Here is an 11,855-nt window from a genome sequence, read left to right as displayed (position 1 = left end):
ACCTGGGAGGTCCTGGGGTCACTTCAGGGTCACTGATGTCACCTGGGGCATCTCTGTCTCCCCTTCAGTGGCCCCCTGGTGTCCCCAGGGTGTCCCCATGTCCCCTTGGGGTCCCCAGTCCTCCCTCAGTGGCTCCAGCAGTGACAGCACAGCAATGTCACTGGCTGGGGACACCTTTGGGACAAGGTGGTACTTGGAGCGTATGGGGACACTGGGGTGGTGGCACGCTGGGGACACATTTGGGACATGATAAAAGGGAAGATGGTGGCACTTGGGGGACACTTTGGGGACACAGTGGCACCTTGGGGACACTGCAGGGGTGGTTGCATTTAAAGGACAGGGACACTGCTGTGGTGGCACCATGGGGACACTTTATTGACAGGGTGACACTGGGGGTAGTGGCATTTTGGGGACACTGAAGGAGGTGACACTTAAGACACACTATTGACATGGCACTGCAGTGGCACTTTGGGGACAAGGTGGCACCTTGGGGACACTGCAGAGGGTGGTGGCACCTTGGGGTCACTGAGAACATGGTGACATTTGGGGGTGGCACTTGTGGGACATTGTGGGGGTGGTGGCACCTTGGGGACATTTCAGGGACATGACATTTGGGCATGGCACTTTAGGGACAAAGTGACACCAGAGGTTGGTGACACTTCCAGGACACTTTGGGGACAAGGTGGCAACTTGGAGACAGTGATGCCACAGGGACACTTTGGGGACATGATGACATTGGGGGTGGCGCTTTGGGGACACACTGGGGACACACTGACACCACAGCAGTGGCACTTCAGGGACATGCAAGGCATGGTGGCACTTTGGGGACAAAGGGACTTTGGGGCCGGTGGCACCTTAGGGGCCTCAGGAGCCACTGGTGGCACTTTGGGGATGCAGTGGCATCAGGAGGTGGTGGCACTTGGGTGGCACTTTGGTGTCACTGGGGGGTGCTGCTCAGGGACACTCTGGGGGCATTTGGGGACACTTTGGGGACATTTGGGGACGATTCAGTGGCTCCGGTGCCACCCTCGGGCTCCGTTGGGGTCACCTGAGGGGACAAAGGGGGAACAGGGGGGACCTGGGGGTGTCACCTCCCCCCAGGGGACCCCAAATGTCCCCAGAATCCCCGAAGTTCAGCCCAAATCTCACCTGGGACCCCCAAACCCATCCAGGCCCCCCAAAAATCCGCCAAACCCACCCTAAAACCCACCCCAAATCCCTCAGGGACCCTCCCCAGCCCATCCAGGACCCCCCAGAATCCATCTGGGACCCCAAAATCCTCCCCAGATTCCCCAGACTCACCTGGGACCTCCAAAATCCATCGAGGACCCCCAGATCCCCCAAATTCACCCTAAAATCCACCTGGGACCCCCAAAATTCACCCCAAATCTCATCTATCACCCCGAAAACCCCATCTGGGACTCCCTAAACCCATCCAGGATCCCCCAAATTCACCCAAAATTCCATCTGGGACCCCCCAAAATTCTTCCAGGATTCTCCAGACTCACCTGGGACCCCCAAACCCCATCCAGGACCACCCAAATTTCCCCCCAAACCCCCTGAATCCCCCGAGCTCACCTGGGATCCCCAAACCCCCCCTGGGACCCCAGAACCCCCTGAATCCCCTCAAAGCTCACCTGGGAGCCCAAATTCCCCCCAAATCCCTCCTGGGACTCCCCAAAATCCTCCAAATTCACGCCAAAATACACCTGGGACCCAAACTCTCCCCTGGGACCCCCCAAACTCCCCCCAGCTCACCTGGGACCACCAAATCCCCCAAACTCCCCCCAGCTCACCTGGGGCCCCACAAAATCCCCCCAGTTCCCCCAAAATACCCCCTGGGACCCCAAAATCCCCCACATTCCCCCCAACTTCCCCCGAGACCCCCAAAATGCCCCAAACTCCCCCCAGCTCACCTGGGAGCCCCTGGCCAGCGCCCCCACGGCCCCCGGCAGCCGCGTGACCAAGTCCAGGATTTCCGAGGGGATTTTGGCCACCCCGACGGCCCCGGAGCCGCCCACGAGCGTCACCCGGCGCGTCCCCAGCAGCGGCTGCGCCACCGCCTCGGCCACCTGTCCCCACGCGGGATCCCCAAAATCAGCCCCAAATCAGCCCCCAAACAGGGATCCCTGAAATCAGCCCAAAATCACCGATCCCAAAATCAGCCCCAAACCGGGGATCCCAAATCAGCCCCAAATTTGGGATCCCAAAATCAGTCCCAAAGCAGGGATCCCCACATCAGCCCCACATCAGGGATCCCCAAAATCAGGGATCCCCAAATCAGCCCCCAGTCGGGGATCCCCAAAATCAGCCCAAAATCAGGGATCCTGAAATCAGGGATCCCCAAAATCAGGGATCCCAAAGTCAGCCCCAACCCAGGGATCCCCAAATCAGGGATCCCAAATCAGCCCCAAATTCCGAGGAACCCGAAACCAGCCCTGATCCAGGATCCCCAAAATGCCCCCAAGTGTCCCCAAAACATCTCCAAAGTATCCCCAAATGTCCCTGGAATATCCACAGAGTGTCCCCAATGTCTCCAAGTGTCCCCAAAATGTCCCCGAAGTGTCCCCAAGTGTCTGCAAAACATTCCAGAAGTATCCCCAAAAGTCCCCAGGTGTCCCCAAAACATCCTCAGAGTGTCTCCAGTGTCCCCAAAACATCTTCAGTGTCCCCAGTGTCCCCAGAACATCCCCAGGTGTCCCCAAAACATCCTCAGAGTGTCCCCAAGTGTCCCCACTGTCCCCAGGTGTCTCCAGTGTCCCCGCTGTCCCCACCTGGGGCAGTCTCTGCAGCACCAGATCCACCACGGCCGCGTCCTGGAACTGCCCGAAGGCCTCGGCCTTGGCCGCAGCCGCCGCGGCCTCGGCGCGGGCACGAGAGGCCACGGCCGCGGCACGGGCAGCGCCCGTCACCTGCGGGGACACCAAAACAGGATTGGGGACATCGGAAATGGGATTGGGACCCCAAAATGGGATTGGGGACATCGGAAATGGGATTGGGACCCCAAAATGGGATTGGGAAGCTGGGCATGGGCACGAGAGGCCACAGCCACGGCACGGGCAGCGCCCATCACCTGTGGGGACACAAAATGGGATGGGGACATCGGAAATGGAGTTGGGGACATCGGAAACAAGAGTGGGGACACTGGCACAGGACTGGGGACACGAAATGGGGACAGAACCCCAAGAAATGGGATCAGGAAACAGACACGGGATTGGGAACCCAGGCACAGGCACGAGAGGCCACGGCTGCGGCATGGGCAGCGCCCATCACCTGCAGGGACACCGACATGGGATCGAGGACGTCGGAAATGGGATCGGGGACATGAAACGGGACTGGGGACATCGACGTGGGATCGGGGACCCAAACTGGGGACAGAACCCCCAAAAATGGGATCAGGAACCCAAAAATGGGGACAGAGCCCCAGGAATGTGATCGGGAACCCAAAAATGGGATCAGGACCTGAAACAGGATCAGGGACCCAACAAAGGATCAGGAACATGAAATGGGATCAAGAACCCAAAATGGGATCTGACACAGGATTGGGGACCCGAAACAGGATTGGGGACATTGGAAACGGGATCAGGGACCCAGGAATAGGATAGGGAACCCTAAATGGGACTGAGGACACCAACACAGGATCAGGGACCTGAAATGGGACTGGGGACCCAAAACGGGATCAGGAACCCATGAACGGAATCAGGGACACCAACACAGGATTGGGGACCCAAAATGGGATCAAGGACCCAGGAACAGGACTGGGGACATTGGAAATGGGATCGGGGACACTGACACGGGACTGGGGACATTGGAAACAGGGTCGGGGACCCAAAATGGGATCAGGGACACAAAATGGGATTGGGGACCCCAAAACAAGATAGGGGCCCTGGAAAGTGGGGGCAGGACCCCTGAAGATGGGATTGGGAACCACAAAACAGGATTGGGACCCCCTGAAAATCTGTGAGAGCCAAAAATCCCCCAGAGAACCCAAAAATTATCAGATTTGGGGCCACAAAATCCAACTGGGACCCCCAAAATCCTCTCAGAACCTCCCAAAGCCCCCCGGACTCACCTTGAGGGTCTCGGCCTCGGCCTCTGCCTGCAGCAGCACCTGCGTCCTGTAGGGGGCGCCAAGTCAGGGGGAAAGGCTGCTCTTAAAGGGGCAATACCCCTGTTAAAGGGGCAACGGTGAAATATGGGTAGACCCACATAAGTAGGAATGTGGTTTATTTGAAGGAGGCGTGGCTTCTCTTAAAAGGGGCAACTATGGGTCTTAAAAGGGCAATGACAGCACCCAGGTGCGGCAATGTGTCTCTTAAAGGGGTTATGGCTAGAAAACAGATCGGTGGGGCCCACCAAGGTATGATGGTGGCTGACTGGGAGGAGCCACCGCTTCTCTCTCAAGGGGCGTGGCTTCCCTTAAAAGGGCCACAGCTTTACCCAAGGTGGTGGGACCCACCAAGGTGAGACTGTGGCTCTCCTCAAGGGGCAGGGCTTATCTTTAAAGGGGCAATGGCTTCACACAAATTCATGTGACCCACTACAGTAAGGGTGTGGCTTTTCCTTAAAGCGGCAACACCTCTCTTAAAAGGGCAACAGCTCTCCCCAGACTGGTGGAACCAACCAAAACTCCACCACAGCTGACTGGGAGAGGGCGTGGCTCCTTCTTAAAGGGACAATGGCTTCATCTTTAGGGATGGACCTACCAGGAATAGGACTCACTGTAAGAAGTAGGGCTTCTCTTAAAGGAGCCATGGCTTTACCAAAACAGAAGGCACCCATCATGGTTGGGCGTGGCTTTTCTTTAAAAGGGCAACACTTCTCTTAAAGGAGCCATGGCTCTACCCAAACTGGTGGCACCCCCCCAAAAACAGGATCACAGCTGACTGGGAGAGGGCATGGCTTTGTCTTAACAGTGCAGCACTTCTCTTAAACGGGCAACAGCTTCACCTTTACAGGTGGGACCCACCAGGGTCTCTCCTAAAAGGGCCAACACCTCTCTTAAGGCAACGGCCCTACCAAAATGGTGAGACCCACCAAGGTGAGGGTGCGGCTTCTCCTTGAAGGGGCAACACTTCCCTTAAAAGGGCAATGGGTGAGACCCTCCAAACTGCCACTGGGCCTGACTGGGTGAGGGCGTGGCTCCTTCTTAAAAAGGCAATGGCTTCCCCTTTACTGGTGGGGTCCACCAGTTGTGTGACTCCCTTTAAGGGCCAGGGCTTCTCTTAAAGGGGCAGTGACTCCACCCAAACTGGTGGGACCCACCACAGTGAGGGTGTTGCTTCGTAAAAGGGCAATACTTCTCTTAAAAGGGCAATGCGTGGGATGCCCCCAAAACACCACTACACCCGAGCAGAGGAGGGCGTGGTTCATCCCTGGGGGGGCGTGGCCACCCTTAAAGGGGCAGTGTCTCACCGGTGTGCCTCAGCCAGCCGCTCCAGCCGGTAGCGCTCGGCCTCGGCCGGTTTGCGCACGGTGGCCTCGAGCTCCTGGCGGCGCCGCCCAACCTCCTGCTCCTGCAGCTGCACCCGCTGCGCCCGCTCCACCAGCGCCACCTCCCCACGCTGTGCCGCGATGGCCTGCTGAGAACGGGCCGCCTGCGGGGAACACGGGGACAGGGGACAGGTCACCAATCCATCCAGGGAGGGACTCAGGGACAGGGGACACTGGGGAGTGGTCACAAACCCATCAGGGGAGGGACATGGGGACAGGTGACAACATGCAGAGGCCCAGGTGTTTCTAGGGGGAGCTCAGGTGACCTGCAGGGGTCCAGGTTACCCAAGAGACCCGAATTTTGGAGGAAACCCCAGGATTTGGATGTTCCAGGTGTTCTGGAGGGGTCGCAGCTGCTCCAGGTGAGCTGCCAACCACTATTCCAGCCCCCCAGGTGTATTCCTTACCTGTCCCAGGTGTGTTTGTTGCCTGTCCTGGGTGTGTTACCTGTCCAGGTGTGACCTCACCTGCAGCTGGAACGCCAGCTCAGCCGTGGCCCTGCGGGCGCTGACGGCTCCATCGCACTCGGCCTGGGCCACCTGGAAGTCACGCTGGGCTCGTGCCGTGGCCTCCTCACTCAGCAGCTGCGCCGACACCTGCTCCTGCCGCGCCCGCGCCTCCTGCAGGGACAGCAGCACTGGGACCGACTGGGAGGGACTGGGAGGGGCTGGGGTAGATTGAGACAGACTGGGATGGGATGGGACTGGGATGAACTGGAAGGGGCTGGAAGGAGGTGGGATGGACTGGGAGAGCACAGGGATGGAACTGGGAAGGACTGGGGAATGGGGTACTGGGTGCACTGGGGGTGTTGGGGCAGTTTGGGGGTACTAGGGCAGTACTTCCAGTACTTCCAGTACTAGGGGTACTGGAAGAGACTGGGAGGAACTGGAATGGAACTAGAAGGGCACTGGGAGCACTGGGAGGGAGTGGGGTACTGAGAGTACTGGGAGGAGCTGGACAGAGTGGGATTAGTGGGGTACTGGGAGGACTGGGGGTACTGTGGCAGTTTGGGGAATGGGGTACTGGGGGCACTGGGAGGGACTGGGACAGACTGGAATGGGACATGAAGGGCACTGGGAGGGCACTGGGGAATGGGGTACTGGGGCTATTGGGGGTACTGGGAGCAATGGGAATACTGGGAGATGACTGATAGGAAGGTGACCCAGCTGCCCCCACCTGTCCCCAGGTGTCCCCAGGTGTGTCCCCAATGTCCCCAGGTGTGTCCCCAGGTGTCCCCAGTGTCACTCACGCGGATCCCGGCATCGCGTTTGGCCTCGGCCTCTCCCACGCGGGCATCGCGCTGCACCTGCGCCGTGCGGCCCTTCCCGAGGGAGCGCAGGTAATCCTGCACGGGGACACACGTGTCACACCTGTGTCACCCCTGTGTCACCCGTGTCACACCCATATCATCTCCCTGTCACACCTGTGTCATCCCTGTGTCACCCCCGCACCTGCGCCATGTGGCCCTTCCCGAGGGAGCGCAGATAATCCTGCACAGGGACACCTGTGTCACACCTGTGTCACCCCATTCCCCCAGACAAATCCCAGGTGTGTCTTAGGCCCCCCCAAGCTGTCCCAGCTGTACCCAGGTGTGTCCCAAATGTTGCCATCTTGTCCCTGGGCGTCTCCAACTGTGTCCCAAGTGTGTCCTGAGTGTGTCCCAGTTGTGCCCCAGATGTGCCCAGCTGTGCCCAGGTACCCCCAGCTGCCCCCCAGATGTGTCCCAGCTCTCCCCAGATGCCCCAGGTGTATCCAAGGTGTATCCTGGCTGTCCCCAGCTGTCCCCAGGTGTGCCCAGCAGTAGCTCAGGTGTCTCCCAGGCGTATCTCCAGGTGTGCCCAGCCATGCCCAGGCGTCCCCAGGTGTGCCAGGTGCGGCACCTGCTCGTCGTGCACGTCCTTGAGGGTGTAGCTGACCACGGAGATGCCCATGTTCACCAGGTCGGACGAGGCCACGCGGAAAACCTGATCCGAGAACTTCTGCCGGTCCTTGTAGATCTCCTGGGCGGGGCCGGGGCGGGGCTTAGTAGGACGGGTCTCAAATGGGGGTGGGGCTTAGCTGGGCAGGGCCTGAGAGTGGGGTTTCAATTGGGCAGGACTCAGGAGAGCTGGGCTCGGTGGGGCAGGGCTTAGAGAGGTGGTACTCAAGTGGGTGGGGCTTAGTGGTTTGGAGCTGAAAGGGGCGGGGTTTAGTAGGACAGAGCCCAAAGGGGCAGGACTCGTTGGGCAGGGATTAACAGGACAGGGCTCGAAGGAGAGCGGTTTAGTAATGTGGGGCTCAAACTGGGCGAGGATTAGCAGGGTGTGGCCCAGAGGAGTGGGGTTTAGCAGGGTGGGGCTCAAATGGGGCAGAGCTAAGCAGCTTGGGGCTCAAATTGGGTGGGGCTTAGCAAGGTGGGGCTCAAAGGGGCAGGAACAAAATAAGGTGGGCTTAGCAGAGAAAGGGGGGGTGGCTTATCAAGGGGGCAGTGCCTGAGGTAATGAGTGGTGCCAGGTGAGTGAGGCTTTTTCCTGGGGGTGTGGCTTTTATCTCAGGGGCGTGGCTTGGTCCTGGGGGTGTGGCTTTGGAAAATGGGTGGAGGCAGGTGAGTGTGGCTTTGTTTGGGGGTATGGCTTGTGCAGAGGTGTGGAGCTCGGTGGGCATGGTTTGAGCCAGTGTGCGTGGCTAGATACAAATGGGCATGGCTTGAACCAAGGCATGGAGCAAGGTGGGCATGGCTTAGGTTTGGGGGTGTGGCTTGAGGCTTTGGGGCCTGGAATGAGCCAAAGGGGCGTGGCTTGACCCCAGGGTGGAGTCAGGGAAATGGCTCAGATTAGGGGGTGTGGCTCGAGCAAGGAGGTGGTGCGAGGTGGGTGTGGCTCGAGTAAGCGGCAGAGCCATGGGTGTGGTTTGTACTGGAGCCAGGCGGACCTGCCCTAAACTGAGCGGTGGGGTCAGGATTAAGGCAGGGGTGTGGCTTGGCCTTGGGGGGCATGGCTTGATTCAAGGGGTGGTTTGGTGGGTGTGGCTTTGAGATGGGGTGGGGTTTATACTGAGACAAGGCCAAGAAGGGAGGTGGGGCTTAGGGCAGGGATGGGGCAGGTGTGGGTGTGGCTTTAGATGGGGTGGGGCCAGGGAAGGAGGCTCTCGTGCTGGTCGCCGGGGGTTTAACAAAAAAGTAGCATCTTCTGGGTGTGGCTTCACCAGTGGGTGTGGCCCCCTCCAGGGGTGGGGCTTTTCAAGGGGTGGAGTGCCAAATGGGGGAGAAGTGTCTTAAAAGGCCACATCCCACCCTAAAGGGAAACGGTGACTTGTCCCTGAGGGGGTGTGTCCATCCAGGTGGGCGTGGCCACCTCATGGGCGTGGCTCCTGAGATCTGGGATTAAAAGGGCCACATCTCATCCCGAGTGGGGAGCGTTTGGTTGGCTCCCAAGTGGGTGCGGTTGTCCTTGGAGGGGCATGGCCTCCCCCAAATGGGCGTGGCTCCCCCCAGCCCCACCTCCACAGTCATGTGGGCCATGATGGCACGCTGGTGGCCCTCTAGCGTCTCCAGGGCGATCTGGCCGATCTCGCTCTCCGACTTGCCCAGGAACATCTGACAGGCAGCCGCCAGCATCTCCTTGTTCTGCCCCTGGATCTTCACCTGAGGAGGGGCTGGGATCACTTGGGGAACCCCCAGCCAACCTGGCACCCCTCAAAATCGGCATGGCCCCTTTAAGGCATATGTGTGGCATTGCCCTTTTAAGAGGCTGGTTGCTTGACAGGGTGTGGACCACCAGGGCAGTGCCATTTTAAGGGGTCTCGTCCTCTTGGAGGGGGTTTGGGGGTCCCCACCACCCCCAGCCCCTTTAAGGATTGGACCTTGACCCCTTTAAGGAGGGTTTAGGGTGGCTGCCCCATCACAAACCCTTTTAATTTATTGAGAGTTTTTAAGGGTGTTTAACTGGTTTGTAAGGTTTTTGATGGATTTTTAAAGGGTTTTAAAGAGTTTTTTAAGGGTTTTTCCCCTCTTAAAGATTTTTTGGGTCCCCACCAGTCCAAGCCCCTTTTCAAGAAGGATTCCCCCTCCCATCCCAGGGGTGTGGGGATCTCCAAAACTTCAAGCTCCTTTCAAGGGATTCCCCACCCCTAAATGCCCTTTTAATGAGTGTTTTTACCCCTTTAAATGTTTCTGGTGGGCTCCACCACTCCAAACCCCCTTTAAAGGGCTCCTCCCCTCCACCCTCCCCCCCCATCCCCCGCTTTGTTTTGCACATCGCCGCTTTAAGAATTCCCTTAGGTGGGCCCCACCGCAATCTCTATTAAAAGGGCTACACAGCCCTGGTTGGTTTGGGCAGGGGAGCCCCGGGAGGGATTTGGGGGTTCCCGGGGGATTTGGGAGAGCCAGGAGAATATTTAGGGGTCCTGGAGCATTTCTGGGAGATTCCAAGGAGATTTCAGGGGTTCAGAGTCTGGGTTTTGGGGTCCCGAGGGGGTTTTGGGGGTACCCGTGTGGGATATTTGGGGTTCTGGGGGGATTATGGGGGTACCGGGGGACTTCTGGGGGTCCTGAGAGGAATCTTTGGGGTTCCCAAAGTGATTTTGGGGGTTCTGAATGGGGTTTTTGGGGTCCCAGTGGGCTGTTGGGGTCTGGGAAGGGTTGGGGGTTCCGAGGGACATTTTGGGGATCCCAGTGGGGATTTTGGGGGCTCCTGAGTGTATTTTGGGGGGTTCTGATTGGGGATTTTTGTGGGCCCAGGAGGGGATTTTTGGAGTTTTGATGGGAGATTTTTTAGGGAATTTTGGGTGTCCAGGAAGGGATTTTTGGGGATTCCGAGGGGTGATTTTTGGGAGCCGGGGTGGGGGGGGGGATTTTGGGGTATTTTTAGGGGGATTTTGGCAGTCCAGGAAGGAATTTTTGGAGGATTTTTAGGGAATTTTTGGCGATTCTGATGGGAGATTTTTAGGAATCCAGGAGAGGATTTTTGGGAGGATTTCTGGGGTGGTTTTGGGTGTGGTTTTGGGGTATTTGTGGTGGTACTTTGGGGGTGTTTTTGGGGTGTTCCGGGGTTACCTGTGCGATTCCAGTGACGGAGATGGGCACCCCGTGGCGGGTGTAAACCTTCTCACTGCGCACGGGCAGCGTCAGCGTGTTCAGGGAGATCCTGGAGGGACCGGGGGGTCACCCCAAATCTCAGGGGATCCCCCCCGAACCCCAAAAGACCCCCCCCCGGCCCCTCCTCACCGCTGGATCTGCTGCAGGCAGGGGATCACCAACACCCGGCCCCCGGCCACCATCACTGGGGGGCTGCGGCAGAAACCTGGGGGGCACCGAGAGCTGAGGGGGACCCCAAAACCCCGGGGGGTGACACGGGGACACCCCCGGGAATCCCCGGGAGGGGTTTGGGGAGACCTCCAAGGGTTTTTGGGGGGGGGAATTTGGGAGGGGGGTCCCCAGGAATCCTGGGTGGAGGGAAATGAGTGAGGGGGACCCTCGGGGAGGGGTTTGGCGGGGTCGGGAGGGGTCCAAGGAGTCCCAGGGTGGGTTTGGGGGTCCCGGGGGACTTCCCAGGAGTTTTGGGGGGGAATTCTGGGGGTTTCCAGGAGATTTTGGGGGGGGGGGGGAATTCTGGTGGGTCCTGGAAGGGTTTTGGGGAAAATTCTGGGGGTTCCTAGAAGTTTTGTGGGAATTTTGGGGGTCCACGGGAGTTTTTGAGGGATTCTGGGTGTTCCCGGGAGTTTTGGGGAATTTGGGGGTTTCCCGGGAGTTCCCGGGGGTCCCCAGGAGCCCCCGGGTTCCCCGAACTCACCCGACACCACCATGGCCTCGTTGGGGCCGCAGGTGAAGAACATCGCGGCGGGGGAGAGCCGGGGACCGATGGGGATCGATTGGGATCGATCGGGGCCGATCGGGATCGATCGCGATCCGCGACCGCCGCCCCGATCCCGGCAGCCCCCGCGCTCCCCACTTCCGCATTAGCGCGGTGACGTCACCGAAGGCGCGGCTTTCCATTGGCTGCCGCACCCAGGGCGGGAAGGGGAGGCCTATTCTGCCTGGCAACTTGTGACGTCACTGATTCCCCGGCGCTCCATTGGCTGCGCCCTGCTCAGATTTCCGTATCATCCATGGGAAATGAACAATTTCAGCCCGGGATGAACCTGAGCTGAGGGCAGTTCCGGGGTCTGGGGAGCTCCAGACCATGGCCCGGTCATGGTCATGCCAGGGTCAACTCAGGCCATAATCGTATTATGGTCAACATAGCAAGGTGTGTTGCAGTCATCTCTTGGTCACCTCTTGGTCAAGATCCTGTCATGGTCACAGTCATGGTCATCTCAAGGCCCTCATCATTTCATGGCCATGGTAGTGTCATGGTCATCTCATGGTAATGGCCATCTCATGGTCA

At 58.9% G+C, this 11,855-nt stretch overlaps 2 protein-coding genes and 1 pseudogene across 3 annotated transcripts in view; 1 reads left to right on the top strand and 2 right to left on the bottom strand.

Annotated features, from left to right (window-relative positions):
* LOC137464152 (zinc finger protein 154-like) overlaps window positions 1–11,855 on the top strand; it is a 450,159-nt gene that overhangs the window by 331,220 nt on the left and 107,084 nt on the right. The window lies entirely within an intron of this gene.
* LOC137464123 (zinc finger protein 850-like) overlaps window positions 1–11,855 on the bottom strand; it is a 466,862-nt pseudogene that overhangs the window by 416,695 nt on the left and 38,312 nt on the right.
* On the bottom strand, window positions 477–11,428 carry FLOT1 (flotillin 1). Its single transcript, XM_068175463.1, has 12 exons — window positions 11,262–11,428; window positions 10,697–10,772; window positions 10,526–10,616; window positions 8,972–9,115; window positions 7,374–7,493; window positions 6,743–6,838; window positions 5,961–6,113; window positions 5,416–5,597; window positions 4,073–4,118; window positions 2,775–2,912; window positions 1,917–2,072; window positions 477–1,048 (listed from the first exon to the last, which is right to left on the bottom strand). The coding sequence occupies exons 1-12, from the start codon at window positions 11,302–11,304 to the stop codon at window positions 938–940; spliced, it is 1,356 nt and encodes a 451-aa protein (XP_068031564.1). The 5' UTR covers window positions 11,305–11,428; the 3' UTR covers window positions 477–937.

The sequence above is a fragment of the Anomalospiza imberbis genome, chromosome 37 (assembly GCF_031753505.1).
Source record: "Anomalospiza imberbis isolate Cuckoo-Finch-1a 21T00152 chromosome 37, ASM3175350v1, whole genome shotgun sequence".
NCBI lineage: Eukaryota > Metazoa > Chordata > Aves > Passeriformes > Viduidae > Anomalospiza > Anomalospiza imberbis.
The sequence above is the reverse complement of the archived record's forward strand: the minus strand, read 5'-3'. Positions and strand labels throughout refer to the sequence as shown.